General features: G+C 42.1%; 1 protein-coding gene across 6 annotated transcripts; it reads left to right on the forward strand.

The window, feature by feature from the left end:
• Nucleotides 1-351: 351 nt before the first annotated feature.
• LOC122721084 lies at nt 352-26496 on the forward strand. 6 transcript variants are annotated; one of them, XM_043948334.1, is made up of 13 exons: nt 354-1411; nt 1650-2470; nt 2602-2797; nt 4235-4399; nt 13504-13631; nt 13748-13873; nt 14803-15157; nt 15350-15521; nt 15614-15713; nt 15805-15979; nt 16109-16252; nt 16463-16699; nt 17218-26496. In XM_043948334.1, the coding sequence occupies exons 2-13, from the start codon at nt 2087-2089 to the stop codon at nt 21855-21857; spliced, it is 6822 nt and encodes a 2273-aa protein (XP_043804269.1). In that variant the 5' UTR covers nt 354-1411; nt 1650-2086; the 3' UTR covers nt 21858-26496. The 6 variants fall into 6 exon arrangements, with proteins under 6 accessions (XP_043804274.1, XP_043804269.1, XP_043804270.1 ...); XM_043948335.1 differs by having other exon boundaries at nt 354-863; nt 1531-2470; XM_043948336.1 differs by having other exon boundaries at nt 354-863.
• Nucleotides 26497-27286: the final 790 nt, after the last annotated feature.

Consider the following 27286-nt stretch of genomic DNA (forward strand, 5'->3'; position numbering starts at 1 on the left):
CCGACCAGGTGAACGACTATTGCACAGCTAAAGAGCATTTAAAATTCTAGCTGAGTATGCAGTACGTTACATCGGTGGCTTTATTATCAACGACACCGATAACAATAGCGGTTTCGATAACCGCCTTAAAATCGTGCCTTCCCTTCGAGCTTTATTCCAATTTCGAACGAGGAACGATACAGTAACTTAAATTGGAAATATTTATTTTTTCACGATTAAAAGAAAACTTTACTTTTGTAATTTGTAAACGATTTCAAATACCTATTATTTATTTATTTTGCGCGATCCCTATGTTGTGTATAATTTATATTATATTAAAAATAAAGATATCGATTATATACCGATATTGTTAACGCGCAGGAAAATTTTACCATTTTTACCGGTCACGTGGATAAAAATAACGACAACTGTTTCGTTTATTGTACACATCACCTCTGTCAACAAGCTGGCCGACAACATAAGTGGAGGTATGGACTTAATGAAACGATTACTATCGCCGCCACTTCCACCAGTTGCGGTCTGGCCACCAGAAGCGAATTACCGGCCTCGTGATAAGGAGTATAACGCGTAGAAAATGCGATGAGAAAAATTTTCAATAATATTCAACAACGTCGTCAACAACGGGATTGAAGAAGAAGAAGAAGAAGAAGAAGAAGAAGAAGAAGAAGAAGAAGAAGAAGAAGTCGGAAGAAATCGGAGTCACGATTAAAAATTATTCGTCGTGATATAAAATATCATTGATCGTATGAAAAAAAAAAAAAGAAAAAAGAAAAAAAAAAGATTGAATTTTTCAAACGCGAATAGAATCTTTTTATAAAGATTCCAAAAGTGGATGCGGACGCGCGAACAATAACGAGTGAAAGGTAAAATAAAATTTCTTTCGGAAACGTTCGGGCGCTCGATGATTTTAATTTAACAGTAAATAAATATCTCTCGTGACATTTCGAGTATTTTTTTTTTTCGTGGAAACGTAAAACGAGTGACATTTAACTATAACCATACATTTTCAGTGTTATTAATACCGTACGTAATGTGTACGATAATCGGCAATTTGGTTAAATACATTCTAGAGAAAGAGAAGACGAAATAATGAGCGATATTTTTCCACGTTATCACAATATTGCAATCAAGCGCATTCGTAATTCGTGTCGTTTGTAAATGTTATCGTGCAATTTTGTTTTGTCCGATTATCGGTTTCATTTTAATTTAATGATAATAATAATAATAATAATAATAATAATAATAATATATGAAAATGAAAATATATTGGGATGGGATCGAAACATTTTGTTCAACTTTGATTTTTCGCAATTACGCAAATCTGTATCAAAAATGATAAACGATTAAATAATTACGATTGCGACAAAGACCATTTGTTATCATCCTTCGTCCTTGCATCAACATCGAAGAGGTATTTAAAATTAACAAAATTTGATCAATTTTTATTATATATCCATATTATATCGTCAAACTCTTGATAATTTATTCTAATCTTTACGACACGAAGAGTGAAAATTTATGTTTTCCTAGCCTTGTTATTAACAACATCTACACATTTTACGCCTGAATTCTCCTGTAATGGTTTATCGACTAATAATATTAGCGAATTTACATATGACAACCTGTAAATCATAACTTTCTAACGTCAGATCAATTTTTGCGAATCGGATAATTGGCCGGATTCTTGTACAAGACGCAAGAGGGTTCTGCTAAATAGATTTCCACAATGAAGTTGTCGAGTGACAAAATTTCGCGAAACACGAAACGTTTCGAGAAGCCGATAACCAAAACGAAAGGGAAACCAATGCCCTCGGTATTGAAACGCGCGCGAATTCTGTTTTTCTCAACACTGTGAAATGTTTTCATCGAGAATCAGAAACGAACAGCGTTCCCGATCCCTTCGTGAAACAATATTGCCAATATTTCACCAACGATCTTACGCCTTGTATAATCGCGCGAACGATGATTTCCACCTTTCAAAATTTCAAATTTCAATTCTCAACTGGTAATTTCTCGAAATACCAAAACGTTGTTGGTATTTTAAATAGCGGCACGAGATAAGATAAAGTCACGTTGGTGTGCGACTATGGGGTGCAACGTGATGCCTCTGAAGAAATACGCGGAAATTAGCTACCGGGTGAAATGCGTGGCCGTGGAGAACGAGCGGGTGTTCGGCGACGTGTACGTCACCCAACAAACGCGAAACATGCTGTACTGCGCGGATGGATATCAGTTTCCCTCGTTGTACGAGAGGAAGAGATGCAATCTGATTCAGAAAGAGTGGAAAGGGCCGGATTTCATGGAGTTGAATCGGAAAAAACCGATCAGAAGGGCTAGCTTCGCGCCGCTCGAGGCGGAGAGGAAGCGCTTGAAGAGATCTAAATCAGTCGGCGACACCAGAAGCCTGGTAGGTAACGATTGGACGAGAAGCGACGGTGTAAAAAGTGAAATCAACATTTGCAAACCGAAGGTACGATTTTTGAATGAATATTAACGAATGTAGAATTTTCTTTTCTTTTTTTTTTTTTTTTTTTTTCGAAGATATTCGAAGATATCGATAATTGTTTCGATAGATATCGAAGATATCGAATTGTTTCGTAGTCGTATCCACCACCGTTGCCCAACCCACCGGTGAGGAAAGAAGGGACCGTTTCTTCGTTAGTGGATCAATTGTTGTTGGATATTTATGGGTTGCCGGACGGTGATAGAAGACGATCGGAAAGCGACTCGACAGCCTCATCTCTGAGGATACATCCGCAGCATCAGCACCTGCAAAAGGCGCGTCTGTTGTGGAAAAGTAAGAATGATTCAATAAAAGATGGAAATGTCTGTGTGTACAACGCGCTGGTAGAAAGAACAGAGCTGGTCGTGAGTGGGCGGATAAACGTGTTAGCTCGAGGACATTTATTGTGTGTATTTTTCACGGAAATGCAGACAGTTCTTAGAAATAATATCGAAAGAGAGAGAGAGAGAGAGAGATTACGATACCTACGTAATATTCTTCTAATAAAAGAGAATTATACGTTGGAATAAAAACGTAATATTCTATATGTTCGTTGCACGAATTGAAAAATCACCGTTTCGATCGAGAAAAATTTGTTAAGGAAGGGAACGGTGTCACATTCGCGTTTAAACACAATTTTAACGTATCGAGAGTTCGAAATTCCCCGGAATTAGGCAAAGATACTTTGGCAGAAGCTGACGAGACAAGAGCTCGTAGAGACGAGACAGACAAGCGACCTCGTTGACTTCGAGGCAAGAAGGTTCTTTGACTTGGAGTGCTACTTTTTTTTTCTCCCCCTTTCTTTTTTTTTTTTTTTTTTCTTTTCGAGGGGGAAGCACTTCTTTTATGTCTACACACGATGCTGCTTCGTTCCGCCTCGTTGAACATGCATAGGGAAAAACAGGGGAGAGATTGCACTATCTTAAGTTGAAACCCACAGTGATCGAATCACCGCGTGGAAATGATTGCAATCGGTATTCATTGATATAACTGTGACATAAAAATATTCGAGTACCGAATACTTGGTTCAAAAAAATTTCTTTTCTCGATTTATCATATCGCGATGCTAGGAACGAAATATTGAAAACTTGTCGATCACACACAATATTTCCTTTTCCTTAAATTTTCATTTTCATATTATATAAAAAAGCAACGAAAAAAAAAGGGAATTTATCCGATCGACGATATCCTTACAACAATTATTCACGATTCAAATATTTCAATATTATTCCCTTCAGACGAGTTTCCTCATCGCGGATGATGAAGTCCTCGGAGTTCATCAACTTGTGCCATTTAAATTTTTGACGCAAAAGTTACCGCAATGTAACTTAATTATCGTGATTTCTCCTCGACGATTAAGATTCCAACTCGTGTTCGGAATGATGAGAAGGGAACGTGAGCGGGGATGGCGCGTTCGTTTCGTTGAAATACGCGGAGAGCATAAGCGAAAGGGGAAGTTGGGAAAAAGAACTGTAATCTTCGATCTGTGTACACAGTCGAACCCCACTTTTCGGCCCGTTATCAAGATTGCAGCGTGAGTTCAAAGATTTCTCTCCAAGTGTCTTCGCTTTTATCCGCGGCGAAATTACAAAACACGCGGGCATTCCAATTCTGAAATAACTTCCCTTCCTTCCCTTCGCGCAATCTGGAATATTGCGAAAATTTGCACGAGATCGAGAAAAGAGATTCGAGAGAGTCAATGAATACAATTTTGTCATTCCTCTTTTCCAGACAATCACGAGCTTCAAGTTTTGGTGATGAATTTACGCGATCATATTAATAACACAGGCGAGATACTTGTTCGACAACTGCGTCGAAAGGATTATCTCATCACCAAATGTGAAAAATTGTGCGCCATAATCACGGCTCATCTTCAGGCTCGCAGTCCAAAACGGGGTAAGTACGAGCTTTCTGTCTCTGTATCGAATTAAAGTTAAAATATCTCCTATATATACATATATATGTAATAATCTCTCCTTCCATGTTGAAGCTTTGTACAATAATGTCTTTCAAAAATTCCTCTTGATCTCGTTCGAAACGAAAAAGTGAAACTCGGTGGAAAAGATGTTCGAGGGATTATTACTCGTATAAACGATTCAAACGAAACACCTTATATATGCGCGCGCGCCTCTTGATTCTTCCCGCTTTAGTTTCAGGTTAAACGATCGTATCGTTCCGTGCTAACTCTTGACATTTATACGTACCGTTAAAATTAACTTAACGAGTTAAAAAAAAAAAAAAAAAAAAAAGAAGAAGAAGGAGCGATGTTTAAACAACTGCAACGATAATGTCTTTGGGCGAACAATAGAGGTTCGCGTAATGCGGAAACGCGACTGTTCAAAACGGCGAGTCTCCCTTCAAGCTGCTCCCCGCATTTCCTTCCCTCGCACGATAAAACAGTCGCCACACACAAAAGCGATCTTCTTCTTGTTTGCGCGGCGTGAAAAACAACCGCGCGATTTATACCGCTTCTTCGTTAACCAACGGCAACTTATTATTTATCTTATCATACCGTTCTGCACTCATAAATTATGGAACAGCTAGAACAGGAATTGGACTGGTGGCGTCGAGATAAAACCGTGGCACAAATACACAAATTATGCGCATCTTTAAGAATACTACTAAGAATTTCTTGCATTTCTGACAATCTATTCCACCGTTCTTTTTTTTTTTTTTTTTTTTTTTTAACACGACTTCTGCGACTCATACTTCGAATAATTGGTGCTATAATTTATCTTTCTTTATTACACAAGGTTAGAGAAAAATCGACGAAGTTAAGTTACAACTCTCGAGAACAGAGTCCCTCTCGAGAGCGAAAGCTATTCCCGAGAATTCGCGAGACGATCGCGAAAGAGAGATTCGTTCGATTTTCTTTCACTGGTCGAAGCAGCAAGGCGCCTATTTCGACTCGCGTCGTTAAACGTTTCGAAGGCGATCGATTTGAAGAAAAAAAAAAGAGAAAAGAAAAAAAAAAAGAAACGCGTTATCGTCACACTTGCAGCGAGCTCCGACCTTTTATCGCGGCGTATCGGCACGGTTGATACGTCGATTCTTTCGGAAAACAAAGAGAGAGGGTCCCCTTTTCACGTGGCACCCGACGCGCAGTCGGTGATCAATAATTAGACTTTGCCGCGCGTATCGCGCGGAATACGCATGCCCGAATACGCGACCCGAGTGCGCCCAAATCTCGCGTACCCGTACCCGTCATTGATAAAGTTTTAATGATGTTGCGCCTGCGAACCGGAAATGCGGAACTTTCCACGCTCTTCGCGCTAACTTTCGGATCTGCATTTATATAGGTGCGATGAACCCTTCGAGACGCGTAACGAAAATGACGCCTCCTCGCGATTAGGTGAACGATGGTTCATATTTTGACACTAGATAGAGTCGAGATCCTTGAGCTTGGTGTCTTCAAGTTATTAATTGCGTGGCTCTAGGAATTTCAAGGTTATCTTCGTTATCTTCGAAGTTATTTTCGAACGAGTATTTCTTTATCCTCCGTTGTTTTTTTTTTCTTTTTTTTTTTTAAATTAAATTTTTCCTACTTTCGTGACAATAGAACGTATTATTATTATTATTATTATTATATTAATGTTGCTTCAAGAAAATCCATAGATCGTTTAATATGATATGACGCGCTATTGATTCCACGAATGGTTAACACTATCCATGAAATTGAAAATTTTTTCGAAAGTTTTTACAGTCGAATATAATCCGAAGTAGGATTAATTTCAAAGGAAGTGACCATTAATACGTCCTCGATGATCATAAAGGTGGACGTCGTCCAGGCCAAGGGATACAAAAGTAAGCTTTCGGCGCTCGTGAAAATCGAAGAAACGAATTCGAATCCTCGAAAAGAGTGGAAAGAGTCACCATTCCAAATCTCTAGGGAATAATTCTTTCTCCGTCCATTTCCTCAACTCCATACTTAAATATTTGGATACGATACGCGATCGAATTTTCATTTCAAATTACGACGGAAACTCGTTATAATAATTGAATATAAAAGGGATCAATCGCATCGACGAATGAATGATAGAAAACAAAGGATTAAAACGATTGATATAATCGTAACAATATTTATAATCGGATCAATCTCTTTCGCGTTCATCGATTTCATCAGTTTTTATTCCGACTTTGCCTTTCCTCCTCATCAAGGCCAAGTTCCCGTTTCACCCGTGATAAGGTGACGCTCCTCCCCTCGACAATTTTTCATCCTTAACTCGGGGAAACTTATCGACCTAAGCGCAATTTTTCAAACACCGCTTCTAAACTCCATCCTTTTGCCGGTGAGTGGTTCAATGGGCCAACCGAGCGTGGAAAATATTAAGTAACTGTTTCCAAGCCATTACCTCGATGCGCTCGCAAGAGCGACAAAAACATGGTCTTTGCGAAATGAGCGTATCTGCTGAATATATCCGTGCAAATTATGCGTTGATGATTGCATCGATTATCGCGCGACGTGGAAAATTGAATTCTTCCACATAAACCACAACGTATTTACTTACCTTAGTTCCAATCACCAATGATATTTATTCTGTTTATTTCTCCACGAGAATAATAAGATCGCTTTTTTCCTTATATAAATCTTTTTTTCAAATTTAAACTCGTCTTTCGACCTATCAATTCGATCGTCCATCGTGTTGAATTATTTTTACAATTTTAAAATTAATTAAATTTATTTTGTTAAATATTTTGTTAAATAACGTGTGTATGAATGTCGTCTTCCAAGTATCCATTGAAATTCGATATGAAGAGAATAACTGCATAGGATGGAAATAAACGGTACTTCATCTGGATCAAAACGAATCGAATTGGGTCGCGCGTATTCGCGCGAAGAGGATCGCGTGTCTCGATCCGTACACATCGGGGTGACATGCGACGTAGCCTTGTTCACACGAACAACAAACGTAATTTTATCTGCAAACGAATACCCTGGACTTGGTCTTTAATTTATTTTCAATTTTCCGAGACGATCCTTCGCGAAACACTCGGCGGAAATGGATGAATCGAATTTTTTTTTATCCACGTCGTTTCCTTCGATCCGACTCCGTTCGTGGATCATATCGCTTCAACAATGCCGCTAATTGTTTCCGGCATCTAACCACACGAACGATAATATCAAAAACTAATCATCGTTCGACCGAACTTTCTTTCATCCGTTTAAACGAGACGTTCAAATCATCGCGTTCGATCGACATTTTTGTCATATTCTCTATATCGGGGGAATAACGGTTGTGTAATTTATGAAAATTTCAAGCGCCAATTACAACACGAATAATCGTAATTTTATTTCGAAAAATAGTTAGATACTTCGAAACTCGCCCAATTGAATATAATTAACTAGCCAAGTAACTTTCTATAAATCTAATTTCTCCGAAACTTCAGAAACAGATACTCGGATCTCGTTAAATTCGAATCGAACGGACACGAGAGAAGAGGAGAGAAAATAAGAATCGTAAATTATCCGTCAGATTATCAATTTCAAATAAAAATGTGTATTTATAAATACATAACTAGTTTGTTAATTATTTCATGATTCATATCAATCCGAGAAGAGAATACAGGAATTCGCGCGTTAGAAGAACGCCGAGGCACGTACGAGCGATATAATTATGAAAAAGAAAAAAATAACACGTATCGTTATTTTTCACATTTTTTCCCTCTTCTTTTTTCTTCTCGAGACGTTTACTTTATTTACCTACTCGACAGAAGGATCGCAAAGATACGAGAAACGAGTTAGATAGACGAACGTGTGTATGCGCATATATATATATATCTGATGGCCTTAGTCTCTCCGACGTATTGCCACTGACTCTGACGACATTTCCGACTGACCCATAAAGCGACCGAGTCGATAAGTTCATCGATCCAAGGAACGCCGCTCACTTGTATGCACGCGAATTAAAATCGGTATACAGTACCGTGATGACGCGATAAAATCTCTTACGGTACCTCCTCGCGTACCATATTCCGTATGAAAATCCCCGCGTCGATGACAACGCGTGGTGCACACGATTGTAAAAGTAACAACATCTCGTTAAACCGAGGATAGGATCGTAATAGGAGCGTCGTTGCGAAAACGACGTCGCACCATTAACACCACGGATAAAACTTAAAACGTTCGAGAAAAAAAACCCAATTTCTCAAACAGGAGAATAGAGAGAAAGACGGAGAAGTAAGAATAATAATAATAAAAGAACCAAAGGTCCAATTATTCGTGGGCGAAGATCCAACGACAGAAAAGTATCCCCCGAAAAATGTCGGTGGCGGGTAAAGATGGTGGTAGCAGGAACGAGAATAACCGCGGCGAAAGAAAAGAAGAAGAAGAAGAGGAAGAAGAAGAAGAAGAAGAAGAAAAAGAGTAATAACCGGATTCGAGCCACCCCTGCGGAGCAGCAGTCACCGCGTTCCAGTGTCGGCCGCGCGAAGACGTTGGGCGCACGCGAGCACCCCCACAGACGCACAAATTCTCGTCTCGGTGGGGTGGCGGTGTGGGCGTCCGCGCATGCGACGTAACGGGAGTGGCTTGATCGGTGGAAGGCTGGAGGAGAGAACGGTTCGTGGAACGGCTTCAGTGTGCCTATTGCAGGGTTCCACGAGACAACTACCCCTCCCATACAGCCTAACCATCGTGGTTATTGTCACGGTGGACGTGTAGGCGCGCGCGCCCGCGCGCAACTCTCTCCTCTCCCTCTTTCCGCCGGCGTAGCGGCCGTTCAGCTGACTCGACGTATTCGCGAGGGGTTGTCCGACTGCGACTTCGCCGTGTCGAACATCATCTCGAGCTACGGCCGTTTCGTCCACGGAAAGAAACGTGCGAACCTCGACTAAGCATCTCGGCTTAGCATCGATCGTATCGATATCGTGTGGTGTTCGACGCGTCAATATATCTTATTCTTCTTCTTCTTCTTCTTCTCCTCTTTCTCCTCCTCTTGCTCATCCTCGCACGTACGCAGAGGGTGAGCGGGTGTACGCGTCAGTGTCGGAGGGGTGTGCTGCTGGTGAGTGTTGGAGAAACGCGTGTGTGCGTGTGCTCGGTGACACGAGGACAGATGCGAGGTAACACGACGTGCGGTTTTCCTGGGGACAACCAGTCCGCTTCACGTTCACGTCGTCGATTCGCGCAATGACAATGGTAAGACGTCCCCGGGGTTGTCTCGCTAGGGGGATGTGCTTTTGCTAGCTTCCTTGACCGCGATGGGTTATACGTTCGTTTTATCGAACGATTCGTTCGTTCCTTCCTTCTCTCTTCGTGCGATTTTTTTTTTAGTACACACGCGAGCGGATGTATAGGAGGGATGGAGGGGAATGGAAAGATCGAGTAGAGTTTTTGGAAAACGTACGTTCTTCGGTTGGAAGATTCTATTCGGTGGGAGAGAATCTCGTACACGGGGGTGGAAATGAAATAACGGGGATTGGAAAGAGTGGGAAAATCGATGTGTGCGGATACAATCAGGCTGAATAGGATTGGATAAATCAAAAACGTTCGATGTAAATGTTCGACTGGTGTTAATCTCTAGTTTAGCGTTACGATTCCTACGCGTCGAACGTGCGTGCGTGGTCTCGCGTTCGTATTCGTGAGAGGGGTTCGTGGGATGCGTAGCAACCATATGCAATCGTTGTCTATTTTTTCTTCCTTTTTTCTTTCTAATAATCGTGTCAACGTTAATTTTTATTTCGTTTCTTCCATTTCTATGTATTTTGATATATATTGCAATTTAAAGTCTTTGTCTTTATCTTATTCGAGACTTACGTAACGGTGAAAGTGTTTATTTGCTCGAATTATTAGTTTCGATTTTTAACATTGAATTTAAATTTTCTAAATTTTTCAAATATATTAACTTGTTCGACGATTTTGATCTTTTTACCGATGACGAAGATTTTCGTTCGAAAGGTCAGAGATTTGCTATACGTTATTCTTCGTGCGTCACACGGTTTCAATTGAAACACACTGATAATCAATCGATTTGTCCAAGTGTCGCGCAAAATTCTTGGTCGAAACGAGCGCGTGTATTACAACATACTATCGATGCATCCGCATTAACCGCTTTGTAACAGGTGGTATATACCTCGATGCAGACGTGATTAAGAAAAACTTACTCTTGAAAAATATATATATCATTGTTTCTCCGTCAGAATCATTTTCTCTCTTTTCGTAAAATCGTAAAATTTTAAGAAAATTATTCCATCCAAGAATTCCAACGCCAATCGACCAATCAAACTTTTCTTGAAAATTCACACGAACAATTCATTAACAACAACGCGGACTAAGCGTTCGTAGGCGTGATCAAAGAAATTTCTCTCTTCACATCCGAACGAATTATTAAAAAATCGATCGTTTCTTCGAAGAGTTGGCCAATAAGAGAGAAGATTCAATGGGCGTAAAATAAATAAAGAAATATCTCCGTTCGATTTATATTTATAGGCTATACGATATACGCGCGTTATATACGAAATCGCGGATAGCGGTTTTATTCGCAATTCAACCGTGTGAATCAACTTTTCAACCCGACCGACAACCATGACGTATCCAGCCCGTCGACCACAACCGCGTGTTATCTCGAAGGAGAGCGCACTTCCCTCGAGATACGAAAAACTCGCGTAACGCCGGCCAATGTTATTTTTAGATACGATTTCTTGCATCGAGGTAAACGTTGCCATCGGGATTTCAGACACGTGATAAAAATGCGTCTCGCGCGAGACAAGGTTCGCGATGGTTGGAGGTTCGCGGGCGTGATCCCGAGAAAATGAACGCAAGGTCGGCGGATCATGAATCACGAGAACGGCTGAAAGGCGGGTGCACTGCGTACAACAAGAGGAGGCGGGTGAGGTGAAAGTGAGGATGAAGAAGAAAGAGTGGCGTTCCTAATTGGAGAATGAGCGGATTTTTCAACTCCCTGAAAAACTTCGCGTCAGGAGCCGCGTACGCTGCCAGCTCTGCCTCCAAGTACGAAGAATTGGAAGGTGAACAATCCTATTTACAACGATGCGCCACACCACGTGTGCGTGCGCGTGTCCACGGCCAATGGAATATCAACGTTCGATTTATCGTCCATGTTGCATGCGAATTTCAATTTTAACCTTTCTTGTGGCTTTGTGGCTTTTACGTTCTACGAAAGCTCTCCTCCTCCTTTCTTCGTTTCGATTTCATTTTTTTTTTTTTTTTTTTTTTTGCTTCAACGAATGGGTGAACGGGACGTGATTCCAATTCTGAAAAGTGTAAGAGTTTATCCTTCGTCTATCGATGATGGAAAATGGATTTTTTTTCTCGAAGTTTACAATAATTTTTCTCGATCGAATCGACACGATACGATTTTCGTCACGTAACGAGGATTACGTTTGTACGCAATTGATTGAACGGAGTAATTTTTCTGACTTATCCAAGCTGGAGATGCGTAACATTATCTCCAAGTCGGCTTTTTCCGTTCCAGTTAGCAACTAGAAAATAATGATATTCATTCTCGTGTAATCCGGTGATTTATATGGGATAGAGTAATCGTGTATAGGAATATCTTGGATTACGATTTATCTACGACCTTATGAAATACCTTGTAAGGCGTATAGATCTCAAGGATGCAAACTACTTTTACAGGCTACTAGAAATTCATGAAACGTCCGACAATTGAATAAGTTGGAATTGAGTTTCTCAAGAGAGAGAGAGAGAGAGAGAGAGAGAGAGAGAGAGAGAAAGGGAGAGAGGTTCGATCACACGCATTCGTGCTTTATTTCCAATGGCTCGATTAAATTGGACTTTTCGTTCAAACAAAACCTCCGCTCGACGCTCGAAAGGAGATTCAGTTTACCGGTAACCTAGTGAACTCGCCAAGCTTATCCTTGAACAACAAAGGGATAATGGAAATCAATCCACATGTGTATTTGTATTACGTTCTGATAGGTCGGTTATGGGCTACTCGTTTATCCAAGCCCGATTGTAAAATTTATGATGGAACAAGTGGCTACTTCAACTTGATGACGCCAAGTACTTATGCTCGGTTAATTAATTCCTCGTGTTTCACATTCGAATATAAATACGTTTTCTTTCTTGTTTTTCGTTCAATCGAAAACCGATTGAATCGCGACGCGTTCAACAACGTGGTTTCTGAAAGAACCAAAAATTGTGATACTTAATTACTTCGTTAGGCCGCGTATAAAAACTGTAAAAAAAATATCGAATAGCTGCGAAGTGAATTCGTTACAATTTTTATTATCGAAATCTCTCTGGATTAAAATTAATTACTTATTATCATTTCTTTTATATTCTCTATCTACAACGAGTCTAAACAAGTTTAACGATAATTTACTATTGATCGAGAAATATATTCGTGTTCCAGAAGAAAGAAAGAAAGAAAGGGGAAAAAAAAGAAAAGAGAGATCTAAAATTCTAAAATTGAAATTTCGCAAAAGCGAATCCGATTTCATAAAGTTGAGCGTTCACGCGATGTGCGTCGCATAATCGATTCGAAGATTCACGCTTGCTAATTAAATAAGGGTGTTAAAGGCGATGAAACTTGTCTGGCCGATAAACGTATTAACGAGCCTCGGGTTTCGGTGATCATCGAGGCGTTCAATCCTCGATTTAACCGTTCCATCTTTCGCCGTTTTGCTCGTCGCGTCGCGTTGCATCAAGCTAGACGTCCGATTATAAAACTTTGTAAACCGACGTTTAAATAGGGGTTGGCATTTCGATCGAATCAAGGACATTAACGTTTCCGTTCGTTCAACGCTATTCAAACTTTCCCCCAGCTATTCGACGAGTAATCTGTTTCATCCCCATTCGCTACTCTGACAATACGCGGAATTTCGTGTTAATTCGACGAAAGTTCGACGAGTTCGACGATTATAATAGAGTTGTTATTAGTTGTCTCACGAATATACATTCGTCCCTTTTCACTTTTTTTATTGTTTGCATACAATAAATTTTTATTTCGTTCTCGTTCAGAAAAACAAAAATCTTCTCTCCAAAATCCACTTTTTTCTCGAGCATTTTCAATTTACAGTCGAAGACACGAAGATGAGATTCAGCCTGACTCCGCAACCGGGAGAAAGTGGTTTCGTACAATGGCTGGACGCGATGAAAATGGTAGCCAGGTTACCAGGAGGGATTCCGCCGGAATTTCGAAAGAAGGCGAGTATCAGAAGGCGAGATTCTCTAAATATTTCTATAATTCCACGAGTCGTCGCGATCCTCATTTTTCTTTATTCACTTTTTCCCCTCCCCCTTTTTTTCTGAATATTTCACAGTTATGGCTGACGCTGGCGGAACGTCATCTGGAGCAACGCGGTGTGGATTGGAAGCAGGCTGAAAAGATCTGCTTCAACGAGTGGAGCAATCCTGACGATGAAGAGCTCGGTATACAAATCGTTAAAGTAAGAAACGTATATCCTTTTCTTTCTTTCTTTCTTTCTTTCTTCTTCTTCTTTTTTTCTAATAATTCCTCGCATAATAAAACCGTGTTCTCGTTAATTCCACGTTAATTCATCTCATCTCTCGGTGTCGTAATAATAACGACAACGATGGGATTCCTTGAACAAGTATCGTCTAAAATTTGAAATTCAAATATATATCCGCTTCTTCTTTGTTTTTCGTTTCTCCAATCTTTTCGTCTCTTATCGTTAACGAGCGCATTATTATTAGACGAAACCTCGTCTTATCGTCCAATCAACTAACAGATATTTAAAAACTGTTTAGTTTGATCTTATTTTCGTTATTATCCCTTTGCCGAATAATTGTTCAATTTACACAAAATCGCTATCGACAATTCCTTCTCGCGATACATATATACACATATACGAAACCAATTTCTCGACTCACGAACAAACAGCTTTCACTCTTCGTATTTATTTCCCGCGCAGTTCCAAAAACGAATTCTTCTTCCCTAAATAATTTCCTCCCCGGGGAATTCGAAATGGGAATTCGAAAACCAGTTCTCCCTTCTTGTGTTCGAAAAACTCGTTGGGTTCGAAAAACTCCCTCCCCCCACTCCCCTCCCCTCCCCCCACCGTATAATTACGCGCAATTAAATTTCGATCATCAATCACTTCGACGCCGGGCAATTAAGTGTCGCCGATGAGCCTTCCAATTAACTCGCTCGCGACGAGAAAAAGTGACCTTTAACGAAGCTGGCCTGCACAGTCAAATCCAACCAGCTCGTTTCGCTCCACCTCCTCTTTCCGTTTCATCATCTTATCCTGTCACCTCCATTTCCATTCGCAAAATCCTATATATAAATGTATATATAAATATGCAAACGTGTATCGTTTATATAACAGGTATAATCCACGCCGACTTTTCACAGGATCTACACAGAACTGGGTGCAGTCTGTTCTGCGGCGCGGCTGGGAGAGACAATCAAGCGGTGCTTCGCCGGGTTCTGCTCGGTTTCGCCCGATGGAACAAGTCTGTCGGCTATTGCCAGGGCCTGAACGTGTTGGCCGCCCTCGTTCTGCAAGTTATGGATCGGGCCGAGTCCGCGGCCGTGAAAGTGATGATCTACTTGATAGAGGGTGTCCTGCCCGAGGGTTATTTCGCGGACAATCTTCGCGGCCTGTCGGTCGACATGGCCGTGTTTCGAGATCTGCTGCGGGCCAGGCTGCCCAAGCTCTCGAAACACCTGGAGGCGCTTCAGAACGACGCGAAGGACAAGGCGACAGGTAACCAAACTGGTTGTGCAATCGTAACTCTCTTCGCTCGATTCGCTCGGACGAAGCCACTGTACGAGGAGGCTCGTCTCGTCGGTGAAAAAAAGAGAAAAAAAAGAAAAAAAAAGAAAGAAAGAAAGAAAGAAAAAAGAATTAAAAATTAAAAAGAGGAAAGAAAAGAAAAAGGGAAACGTTTGTCGTTAGGCAGCAGTTACGAACCACCTTTGACCAATGTGTTCACGATGCAATGGTTCCTCACTCTCTTCTGCCATTGCCTGCCCCAAGAGGCCGTCCTCCGTGTCTGGGATCTGATATTTCTCGAGGGAGACGAGATATTGCTAAGAACCGCGCTCGCCATATGGGAAGGACTCTCCGAGTAAGTGGATCGAGGAAGAGGATCGAGAATTTATAGGTTCGTTTATCCGGGTTCGACGTGGCGCCATCACGTGTCCTATCGTTTGATTTTAGTCGTATCATGACGGTCACATCGGCGGACGAGTTTTACAGCATAATGGGAGTGTTGACGAGAGAGATGCTCGAGTTCACGGATACTAACAATCTCGTAAAGGTTTGTCCGTACCCTTGTCTCGCTTTTAATTGCGATTATTGCAACGATTTTTATTTTCGGCGTGACGACGTCAGAGTGTTATTATTGGCAGAACATCGTCAGTATGGGAACTCTGCACGGTGTGACAGGATTGAGGGAGAAGCACAGATATAACATCACACCTTGGGCGAGGAAACTTAGCGACGACGACGACAGCGATACCGAGGAGGATGAAAGGTTGGCCGTGGCCGCTGCCATGTTCAGCATGGCGCAACGCTTGAAGAAAGGTGAGAAAGAAATACGTTAACATTGTAATTATTGTATACCGTTACGGCATTAGCCCGTGGCTTGTTTCACATCGCGAGAGAAAGAAAGAGAGAGAGAGAGAGAAAAAAGAAAAAAAAACACGTTCGCAGATCGTATACCACAAACGCTTGGAGCGCTGCAGGCCATGGCACCCAGCAGCGATCGAGAACGACTCGCTTTGGATATTAGCACGTTGAAACAGCAATACGCCAAGCTGCGGGAAAGGCAACGGCAGGCCCATATCATACTTTCGGGTAATCGCCGATCCTAATCGTAAAATTAGATGTATTTTCCTAAGGTTTAAGGCACGATAAATCATCCATCGCTTTGAGATGCGTGCTTGACGTATACGTTCCGCGTACATTCTACACAGTTCGTGTAGAAATATGACCGATGGAAGTACGTTTGTTGCAAATTGAACGGCTACAAGAATGCACACTTTTTTTTTTTCTTTCCTGGCGCAGCTGCATGTGCAAGGCAGACCATGGTACCACCTCCTACTTCTCAGGCCATGAATCATCTTTTAGTGGGCAAAAGTGCGCTCGTGAGTGGGAAGAATCGTCCCTTGACTTTATCTTCCGGCGCTGCGTCGACGAAGACGAGACCTACGAGTTTAAATCAAAACCGAAGGGATAAACAGGGTGTCACGCTTCATTGGAAAGACACGAAAAAACCCAAGCAGAAACCTTCCAACGCAACAGGTAAAGGTAACGGAAGTGTATCCTTGTCGTTAAACGTTTCCAACAATCTGGCCTTGAATTTGTCTTTTACTATTAATTTTAAATTTTCCTGAACAACAATTTTAAATTCGACAATTTTAAATTTGCTTCTCTTTAAATTTATGATATTTCGCTTATCGATCGATGATAACGAACCTCCAAACCATGGTAATGTAGGAAACTTCATTTTGTTCAAGAACGTACTTTCTGTTGGTGCACATTGCCTACCAATGATTACGATCGCACAAGATCTCCACAAATCTGTTTTATCTACGGTAGTGATAAAACGAGTACAGTACTCGTACCCTCTTCTAACAATATTTTAATAATTTTAACAAAATAATATACAAACGATCTTCGTTTCGCTCGAGCTTTTGTGCTCAATTACGTTTCATATTCGCTCCAACGAATTTTACGTAATCGATAATTTGTAATTTTTGGCCATCTGTAATCCTGCGATCACTCATCACATATATACATTTCTCCTCTATTCGTTGTAGAACCGGTCGAAAGCAAAGTTGTCACGCCACGATCCACGGAAGCTGACCTATCTCCAAAGCACAGCAACGTTGACAGCGACAGCGACAGCACGTCGACGGAATTGTGCGACGAGCCAGATCGTCTGAGCGACGTTGACAGCGAGGATCTGACCTCGGCATCCGAATCCTACGCCGCTGGAACGGACGAGGAGAAGAGCTCTCGAATGGATGGTTCGCCGATACCCGAGAAGACCCTCGATCCTTTCCTCGAGGAGAGAGACGAGCCAATCGACGCCGACGATTCGACGAAAGATTCGAAAATTTCCGAGGAGAGCTTGGCCGACATGTCGATCGCCAAGATTACCGATCAAATAAGACGATTATCGGCAGAGGATGACAATAATTCCATGGTTCCTCAAAAGTTTAATAACGCGCAGGGCAAAGAATCGCCCGAGGGCGAGCAATCGAAAGAATTGAGCACGGAGAAATCGGCGCCCGACCCGTCTACAGATATCTACACTTCCGATACAAAAGCAAAAAAATCGTCGGTTTTGAACGACTACGATTATTCGAATTTCGGTGGCACTTCGAAACAGGACGACGTACATAAATCTAAACGGACAATGGACGAGATTGTCGATCGAAATTACGAAAATACGACAATCGAGAAAGATCGAATCGAGGACGAAATCGGACAACCGAACACGATCGTAATAGAACAGGATTGTTCGAGCGCGTATTCGGATTATTCGACGCCGTTGGATGCGAAGTACGATAGAATTGCAGACAAACCATCGACCCTCGATTTGCCAACGATCGAGAATGAAATTAAATCGGATCGCTTCAAAACATCCTACGATTTCTCGACGAGCAGAATGCCTCTGGAATTGGATCCGTATAAAAGTTTAATCATCAATGACACTTCGGAGATTTCGGTGAATAAAACAGGCGAGAGAACAGGTCTCTACGGCAAGACTTACGTCGGTCACCTCCCCATCTCTCCGATCACGGTCGATCAAAAGTTGAACAGAACGACGCCGATCAAACACGAGATTCGCAACATCGTCGGATCGATTATCCCCGACCAACCGGCCAAGACGAAATTGGAGACACCTTACATCGCTGAGAGAACGCACACAGCTGGCTCAACTTCGTTGGAAACGTCGTTAGAGAAGATGGCATCGTACGACATCCGGGTAGAAAAATCCAGCCAGACAAAACCGTACGCCGTGGATCTGGCGAAGAGTCCCAAGACACCCGAGAGCAACAAATCCTTCAGCTCGGGCGAAACGATGGGGCCTGACTCGAAACCGTCGAGCTTGACCGTGAGTCCAAGAACCCCGGTCAGATCGGATTCTCGAGATTTTTCCATGGACAAGTCGGTGTGCTCGTCGGTCAGTTCGGATTCGAAAACGTTGGTGCTTCGCTCCGTAGACTCCGACGGGACGAAGGACAGCGGGTGCAAGACGGAGGCGAGGAAGATGTACGAGATGTCCAGCTCGACGACGCCCATCAGCGTGGACTCGTTCAAGACCAAGTCCATTGAGGCGAGCCCAGCGAAACTGATCGTGAGCAGTTCCAGCGAGTCGTGCAGCCCGAGCAAACTAAAGTCTTCCGAGAGGTCGTTCAGTTCGGACCTCCAATCGCCAATAAGTGCCAACTCGATAAAGTATACCTCGAATTTCGCTAGACGGGGCCAAGACGACGTGTCGGGCTCGCCCATGGATCTCAGCTGCGCCACCTCGCCCTTCTACCCGATCTCGAATCCGAATCAAAAGACGCCCACCTCGCCCTACAGCGTGTCCAGGCGAAGGTCCAGCTTGGACAGCAGCGAAACCTCGCCCGAGCAGAAATCGAGGGACAGCAGTTCGAGGGAGTCGACGAGCAAGTTCCTGGGCTCCTATCAGGCCAAGTTCGACTCGTCGTCGTTGAAATTGTCGTCCGAAATTCTCGACAAGGAGACGGCGGATGACACGGCGGCGCCACGAAAGGGGGAGAGCTACGTCAGATCGGAGTTGGGCGTGTCGAGGATGCACGAGGACTCGGCCGTCAAGTTGACGGACAGAAGGAAAGAAAGCGTTGGCGACGTCGAGTATTATCATCAAACGAGCACCGATTATTACAGAAAGGAAAAGGACACGTACGACGATGGAGGGGACGATCCACTGTCGGAGAAGGACGTGGTGCCCTCTCTGCCCCAGGAGAAGTTGGACAAGCGTTACTTCAATTATCGTTACAGGGATCGGTCGAAATTATTGGAAAGAAGTTCGAGCAGTTTGGACAGCAGGAGGTACGCCGACATGAAATCGTCGGCGTCCGCGGACGAGTTCACGACCACGATCGCGAAGAAGAGGTCGAGCGACATTTTGGAGGATATCAAGCATCTCGAGGCGAAGGCGAACGACGGGATGTCGGAGAGCGGTATGCTGTCGAGGAAGAGCAGTTACATCTGGGAGGATATAAAGAGTTTGGAAGCGAGAAGACGGGATACGTTCAGTAATTCTGCGAGGAATTTCTCCAAGCATCGTCTGGAGATACCCGACATCAATGTAACGGGCGAGGGTAGAAAGTCGTACGTGGTACGTCCGAGGATCAACATCGACGAGAACAGCGACAGCATATTGAAAAGCGTAAGTTGCGGCAAGAGCAACGACACCGACGACGGCAGGGAATCCAAGCTGGGCGTGTGGACCAAGGTGAAACCCCGGAAGAAGAGCGAGAACGGGCGAAGGAACAGCGACAGGGCGTTGAAGATCATTCAAGAGAACTCGGCTATACTCCAAAAGATCCTCGCTTGCCAAGCGAAGAAACGTTTGCCCGATCTCGAAGAGATATCCAAAGAGATCACCATCAGCCCTATAAACGAGGAAATCTCGAAGATCTTCAGCCCGATATTGGAGAAGATGGGATTGAACGAGCACGAGATCAACGAGGAATTGGCGCGGATCAATTTCAAGGACTTGGACAACATGACCGCCACGAGCGTGTCCGAGTTCGACGCCAAGATCAACGAGGAGTTGTCCAAACTTTCGCTGATCGACGAAACGGAACAGACGGATCATTTCGACGTGGGCGAAGCGATATCCCACGAATACCTGGACACCAGGGAGGCTTTGATCGATCGCAAGATAAACGAGGAGTTGTCGAAATTGTTGGCCAACTACGACGACGATCGTTCACCGGCGAGCACCATGGTAACCATGGACAAAGGGACGACGTCCAGTCAAAACGTGAGCGAGATCGAGGGACTGGATCTTTCCAGCATCTCGACCAACGTGTTCCCCTACAAATCGTCCAACGATTCGATCGACGCGCGAAGCGACCTCCCCTCGATCCAGGAACCGTCGATACCATCGGTCGTCGACAAGTATTCTAAATACACGGAAAACGTATTACCGTACACGGTATCGAAATACCAGGTGGACGATTCGTCGCCGAAGAGCGACATAGACATTTACAGAGAACTGGAGAAGCTGGATAAAATCTCCTCCGCGCAAGTGTTGCCGGATCCGAGTCTGGACCTTCCTCCCCAAAAGGAATTGTCTTCGATACCGTACGTCCCGAACAAATCTCCTTTCGCGGACGTGCCATCGTTGAGGTACGCCTCTAAACCGGTTCAATACGACACCTCACCCCTCGACACCTCTTACGACCCTTACAACACGTTCGACTATAAGCCCAACTCGTCGCCCAGCAAACACTCCGCCTCCGTCTCTAACCCGTTCGCGACCACGGCTTCGTACGAGAAGCCGGGCGTCGTCGAAACCGCGGTATTCGAGTACATCAACCATAAACCGGAGATATCGATCAACGCGTACGACCTCCGCCTCAAGAGTCCGATCATGAGCAAAGAGTCGTTGGAATTTCGCGTCAGATACGAGGACGAGCCGAGCAGAGAAGTCGGCGCCGATTACGCGTCCCTTCAACCCGAGGTTAGACCCATCCCCACTCCGAACAAATCTCCTTACTTCAGCAATGGAAACACCGAAATACCGTTCACGCCCACCAAGTACCAAGTTTCGAAAGAGGAAAGAGGATGCTTGGACGCGACCACAGGTTCCTCGTTCCTGCACGAGTACGCGAGCGAATCCTCCGACGTTCTTCGGATTCGCAAGTACGACCCGTTGTCTCCCAAGGAGTATTGCCACGCCAAGAGCACGCAAGACACGTACGACAGACACTTGGGCGGCGCGTTGCCCACTCTGGACACGGGGGCGGACTCGTCGGAATCGTATTTACCGACGAGGCTGCACACCAGCAGGGATTATCACAGCCTGTCTCCGAATCGTCAATTCCCCGACAAACATTTCTCCTCGACCGTCAATCACTACGCCTCGAAACTTTCCCCGACGAGTTTATCCGACGAGTCGAAACGGCCCGTCTCCCATCCGGAATTCCCCGGCAAGATGAGCATTGGAAAGTATCCGGAACTGCCCGACCGGGGCCCCACCCACGGTTACAAGAAATCGTCTCTGAGCCTGGGGAACATAGGGCACTCGAGCAAGGACGAGAACAATTACAGCAACGCGGTGACCAGCCCCAAGACCCAGTTCAGCCCGTTCCCCGTTAGAAACGCTCCCAGAAAGCCCAAAGAGCTCACGCTCAAATTGGGCCTGTACTCGCCCAAGGGCTCCGATCTGGGACAATTGAAGAGGTCTTAGTGCACGAGGATAATTATAATTTTTCTGATTCGTCGAGTTCTGTTCTATTCTGCCTCGTACGATCGATGAACGATTGTTTCTTTCCTTGTTGAATATTGTCCTGGAGAAATGTGGTCGGACCATGATGCTGTCGAAGCGGGCCTAAAACGATCGTTTCTCGTTTTGCGGTGCCTCGTGTTGCCAACGGCCGAAATTACACGCGTAACACACGCGTCGTTTACGAAATTTAATGCACGGATATCGATCGTAGAAATTGCTGGCGTTTGCCTTCACATATACGTATATACATACACACACACACACACACACACATATATATATATGTTCGAAATTGAACATCGATGGAGAGACATTTATAAACGTTTTTAAAAAAGCCTACGCTTCTGAGCGCGATGTATCGACGATAAAGGGACGACGCGTCAGAAGGAAGAGATATCGCGTTACGCGCAAGAATATCGTTGAACACGACCTATCCGTCATTTATCAATCGCGTATTCAACCCCCTTTAACGTTATATAATCGTGTAAATCGTTTTCCCCCGGATGTTTATAGTTTACGAACGTTGATCAATTATACAGACGAGTTTTTTTACGAGTTCCGCTTGATACAGCTTGACACACACACACACACAGGAAATCTCCCCGACGTAGAAAACAAATAGTGATAAAGAAAGTATGAGAGAGAGAGAGAGAGAGAGAGAGAGAGAGAGAGAAGAATGTGTGAGAGATAAGAATGGAGAGAAAGCTTAAATGGAATAACGTAGAAATCCTTGGCGAAAACGTTTACTCGTGCGATTTCTAATGCGATGCCTTCAATCTCCCTCCAATCACTCAGAGAAAGAAAAAAAGAAAGGAAAGAAAAAAACCTCGTTATCGCGTCTCGATTATTCAGTAAATTTGCGATAAGTAGTCCGTGGAAGCGCACGAAGCTTACTGGGGAAGAGAGAAAGAGAGTGAGAGAGAGAAAGAGAGTGAGAGAGAAAAGAAGGAAAGAGGAAAAGAGGGAAACGTTAACAAAATGCCTTCCATTCCTTCGAACGCGATTCGCATTACCACGGTGTAATCTCTCTCGCGTGCGATCGTAAATCACCCCACTGATCGCCAAGATCGCCGTGGTAACGTGAAATTTCCTTCGAACAGATACAGAATATATAGACGCATATATATATATATATATATATATATATATATATATATATATAGAGATTGTATAAAATTATAGAAATTGTTATGACGAAGTCGCGATGTAGAGCTTAATTTGTCCGTACATTTTGTCCGCATAAGGAACCCTAGTCATGCAGTGGAGGGGGCGTATCGTTTAAACTAAGGATCAAGCACCATTATTCGGGGGCTGCTGACACGAAAGGGGCAGTGAGGCAGAAAAACAAATTGTACATAATTATATAGACGTTAATTGTATATTGTTAAAGCGAAAGAAGGGGGAACGAAACAAGGGAGAATAGAGAAAGAGAAAGAGAGAGAGAGAGAGAGAGAGAGAGAGAGAGAGAGAGACAGACCTTTTTATATAAAATAAAAGTAGTATTTTTTTAGATGTTTCTAATACGAGGAGATACTCGTACCTTCAACATTATTGATGAACGTACGATAACGATAATTGGAAATGCTTGTCGCGGGAACATCGTTCTTCTTGCAAAATTATTCGTTCGTTCTGAACTGCGAAGAAGGCAATCTCTTTGTTTCAAAAAAAGAAAAAAAAAAAAAAAAAGGAAAAAAAAGAAAAAAATTTAAAATATGGTCTATATAAGGAGGAATTAACGGAGATATTTTTAATTCAATTATTATTATTAATTAAGTTACTTTTTATATACTACGTATATCTTTTAAGCTATGTATATCTTTTATAATATCTATCTACACATTATGTATAATCTTATTAAGGATAACACGAATCTTGTTACACTCTCGATTGATATTTTATAAAGTTTCGTTCTATTGTAACTTGAACGATGGTTTCAAAAATCGATAACCAAGAAATTCGGGGTTCGGAGTCGTCAACAGTCGGAACATATATGATTGCGGGAGGGAGGGGAAATTCTCTCGTGCAAGCGAAATTAAACGAAATAATTCCGCGGAAAGAGTATTATATAGAGCAGATAACCTGCAATTTATTTTCATCGGCTTGCATAGCGATATATAGATGTCGGTCTGTCGATCATTACGTCCAATTTAATCACCGATGGCAGGTAGATTCGTCAATTCGCGAAAATCGGTCGCGTCAAGATTTTTATACGCGCCGTTTAAACTCTCGAATGAGGAATAAAATAATAGTTCAATAACCCAGAGGAGAGCAGAAGCGAGGATCGTCGACGAAAAAAATTGTTTCCAAGTAGCTGCGTTAATGTGCCTCTACGATCATCCGCGTCTACGTATTAACGATTAAATTAACAACGACGTATCTAGAGTTTCGGACGGAATAAATTGGAAGAAAAAAAGGAAAAGAAAATTTTTGCGCCATGAGAAAAAACGAAAGATAAATATCGGTTTGTTGTCCTTGTCTCTCTGTACGTCGATTATGATATATAAGGAAAAAAAAAAGGAAAAAAGAAAAAAAAAAAAAAAAAGAAAAAAATCACGCTTCTAGAACAAAATTTTTACGCGTGTTATGAACTAGCTTCTTCTAGGGACAATTCCACGCTGATTCAACTACGCGGAGAAAGAACGGAATTTTGCGAATAATTGAAATCGAATGCACGTGGATCGTCGCACGCGAAGCTTTGCGCCAAATTTTGCACTTGATTAAAAAACAATGCGTAAACCTTCTCTCTCGCGTAATGAAATCTCTCGTGTCGTACGAGTTTGCATCGTTTGCATGATATTTAGATCCGACGCGGACCAACGGTGCGATTTTGTTGCGATTTCGTAATTGCATCCATCCGTCAGATTTGTGATCGCCGCCTGTTTGACGCCGTTCAACTACTACACGTATTTGTAACATTTAACGGAATATCGAGGATGAATATATTTATATATTTTAAATAACAAAAGTGAGACAGATAATAATTATAGAAATAATTACGAAACAAAATATATATTATATTTGAAATAATATCTCGAATAATAATATATATTTAAAAAATACAGCTATATAACTAAAGTATAATAATTCTATTAAATTTACATTAACCATCCCGTGTACGCGTATTTGCCGTCACGTTATCGCTAATAAACGCCTCGTTGTTAACATATGCATGGCATACGATTATCGCTTGATGAGCAAAATATTCGTGTCATTATCGAGAGAGAAAGAGAGAGAGAGAGAGAGAGAAAGAGAGTATTGATACCGTGCTATTATCGTTAAATGGACACGTTTCTATTAAAATGCGCGAACAATGCTCCGATGCTTTTCACGCTGTATACTATCAGAACAGGCGACGACTTTTACATTTCTAATTAATCGTTTCGATCGCGTCATTATCATCATATATATATATATATATATACGTATAATTCTGAACCATTGAAAATACAAATCTGTAATAGAAATCTGTTTCAGTTACCGTATGTTATAATTATACATATATATATATATATATATATGTATTATCGAAATCGTAATAACGTCGCATTTCTAGTTCGCATCGAGTTTCAAATTACGATATTTTCACGACCACAACGGGGACGAAAACGAGGAATCGCCGCCTACATATATATAGGGATATAACCGTCACGTTCTTCCGGTGACGAGCGGCCAAATCCGCTAGTGAACCGAATCGATAGCGGTTCGGAAAGCCACTGTGAGGAATAGAAAGTATTCGTAAAAAGGTGCTTTAACGAGGTATTTGGCGCGTTAGATGAAACCAAAGGTAAAAAAAAAAGAGAGAAAAAAAAAAAAAGAAAAGAAAAAAAAAACTATCTAGAAACTTAGATAACTCGGTTAACGAGTCTCGGTTCGAAGATCAATTAGTGTGCCATCGTGGAAATGATGGTCGTTTCTCGAAAGGCGGAAGGAAATAAGCGTCGTTTGGTTGGTTCGTTCGAATTCGATTTTCGACACTCGATTCACTTCGTTTGTGACAATTTCCCGGATATATTATATCGTTGATCCGACAATATGACACGCGTTCCCTTTTATTCATTTTCTAAGGTTATTTGTCAACAGCGCGGAAGCATTTTTTAACGTACATGTTAAAACACGAAATTATTATATTATGTAGTATTATTACATATATATACTATATATACATATATATATATATGTATTACAAAGTGGTCGAAGTTTTTTCTACGCAGGTAATCGAAGAGAAAATTAGTTAAAGGGGGAAGGGGGAGTAGAAAAAGAAAAGAGGAAAGGGGATGTATTTTAGAGAAATGTCGCCTTCGTGTGACGATCGTCGCGAACCGTGATGCGAGGGCACACGAATCCTATTAGAAAAAAAAAATAAATAAATAAATAAAGTGATTTATAAAGAAATGTTATATTTACAAAAAAAAAAAAAATGTGCGAAATTGTTACGTGACGTTTTGTGAGAATTGTTGTAAATACCTGTCGGTACGAGAGTAATGGCAGAGTATAAGACTGTATATTTGAGAAGAGATAGAGATGTAAATCGTTACAAATAAAGAAAAAAAGAAGAAGAAAAAAAAAAGAGAAAAATAAACGGAATAAATATATTGAGAAACAAACTTTGTTCCGGCGTTCCTCCGATTCTACGTATATTCAATCCAGAATAAATTTCTAGTATCGAATAACATTGGCGATATATATCCTTTAATAAAAATACCATTCTATACCTAGAACCTTCCTCTCTCTATGGGAAAAGAAAACAATATCCTATTTTAACGTGAATCTTTCGTTTCGTTCCTCGCAGAGAGAAGATAGATTTTAAAAAAGAAAAGAAAAGAAAAGAGAAGAAAAGAGAAGAGAAGAAAAGGAAGAAATCGAGAAATGAGGAGGAAGAAGAAAAAAATAGAAATCTAAATCGTTGGAATATTATCGTCGAAACTGATCGACTAAAAAGCTCTTTTCGCAATACCCTTTTTCCACGAACAGAAACGTGGTCCCAATATCTTGCGCTAGAATGGACATTTCATTTCGTTAACACGATTACGCGTATTCGTGCGCGGAGTATCGCCAACTCATTTTAATTGGGATTACGTTTCAATTAAAACTCCGTTCCCCATTAGGCGGTACCCGTTGAGTTTTCGAGAATAATTGATACGAACAACACGTTATCCGATTGCGAGCCTGGATAAAATATGCATGTTTGCCAATCAAAAGGTGTCCAGGGTTATACACACCTGCTCTCGCTCCCTTCATTGTCTGGATAAATACGCGATTACCGACGCCTCTCTGCAGATACCACGTGTATGTATACACAGTGTTACGTTTGTAGTGAGAATAATGGAATATCTGACAAAAAGTTGAAGCTGAACGGGAAAAATGTTCTTACTAAAAAAAACTTGATTGTT

The sequence above is a fragment of the Apis laboriosa genome, unplaced genomic scaffold (assembly GCF_014066325.1).
Source record: "Apis laboriosa isolate Shangri-la unplaced genomic scaffold, ASM1406632v1 scaffold13_cov153, whole genome shotgun sequence".
Taxonomy (NCBI): domain Eukaryota; kingdom Metazoa; phylum Arthropoda; class Insecta; order Hymenoptera; family Apidae; genus Apis; species Apis laboriosa.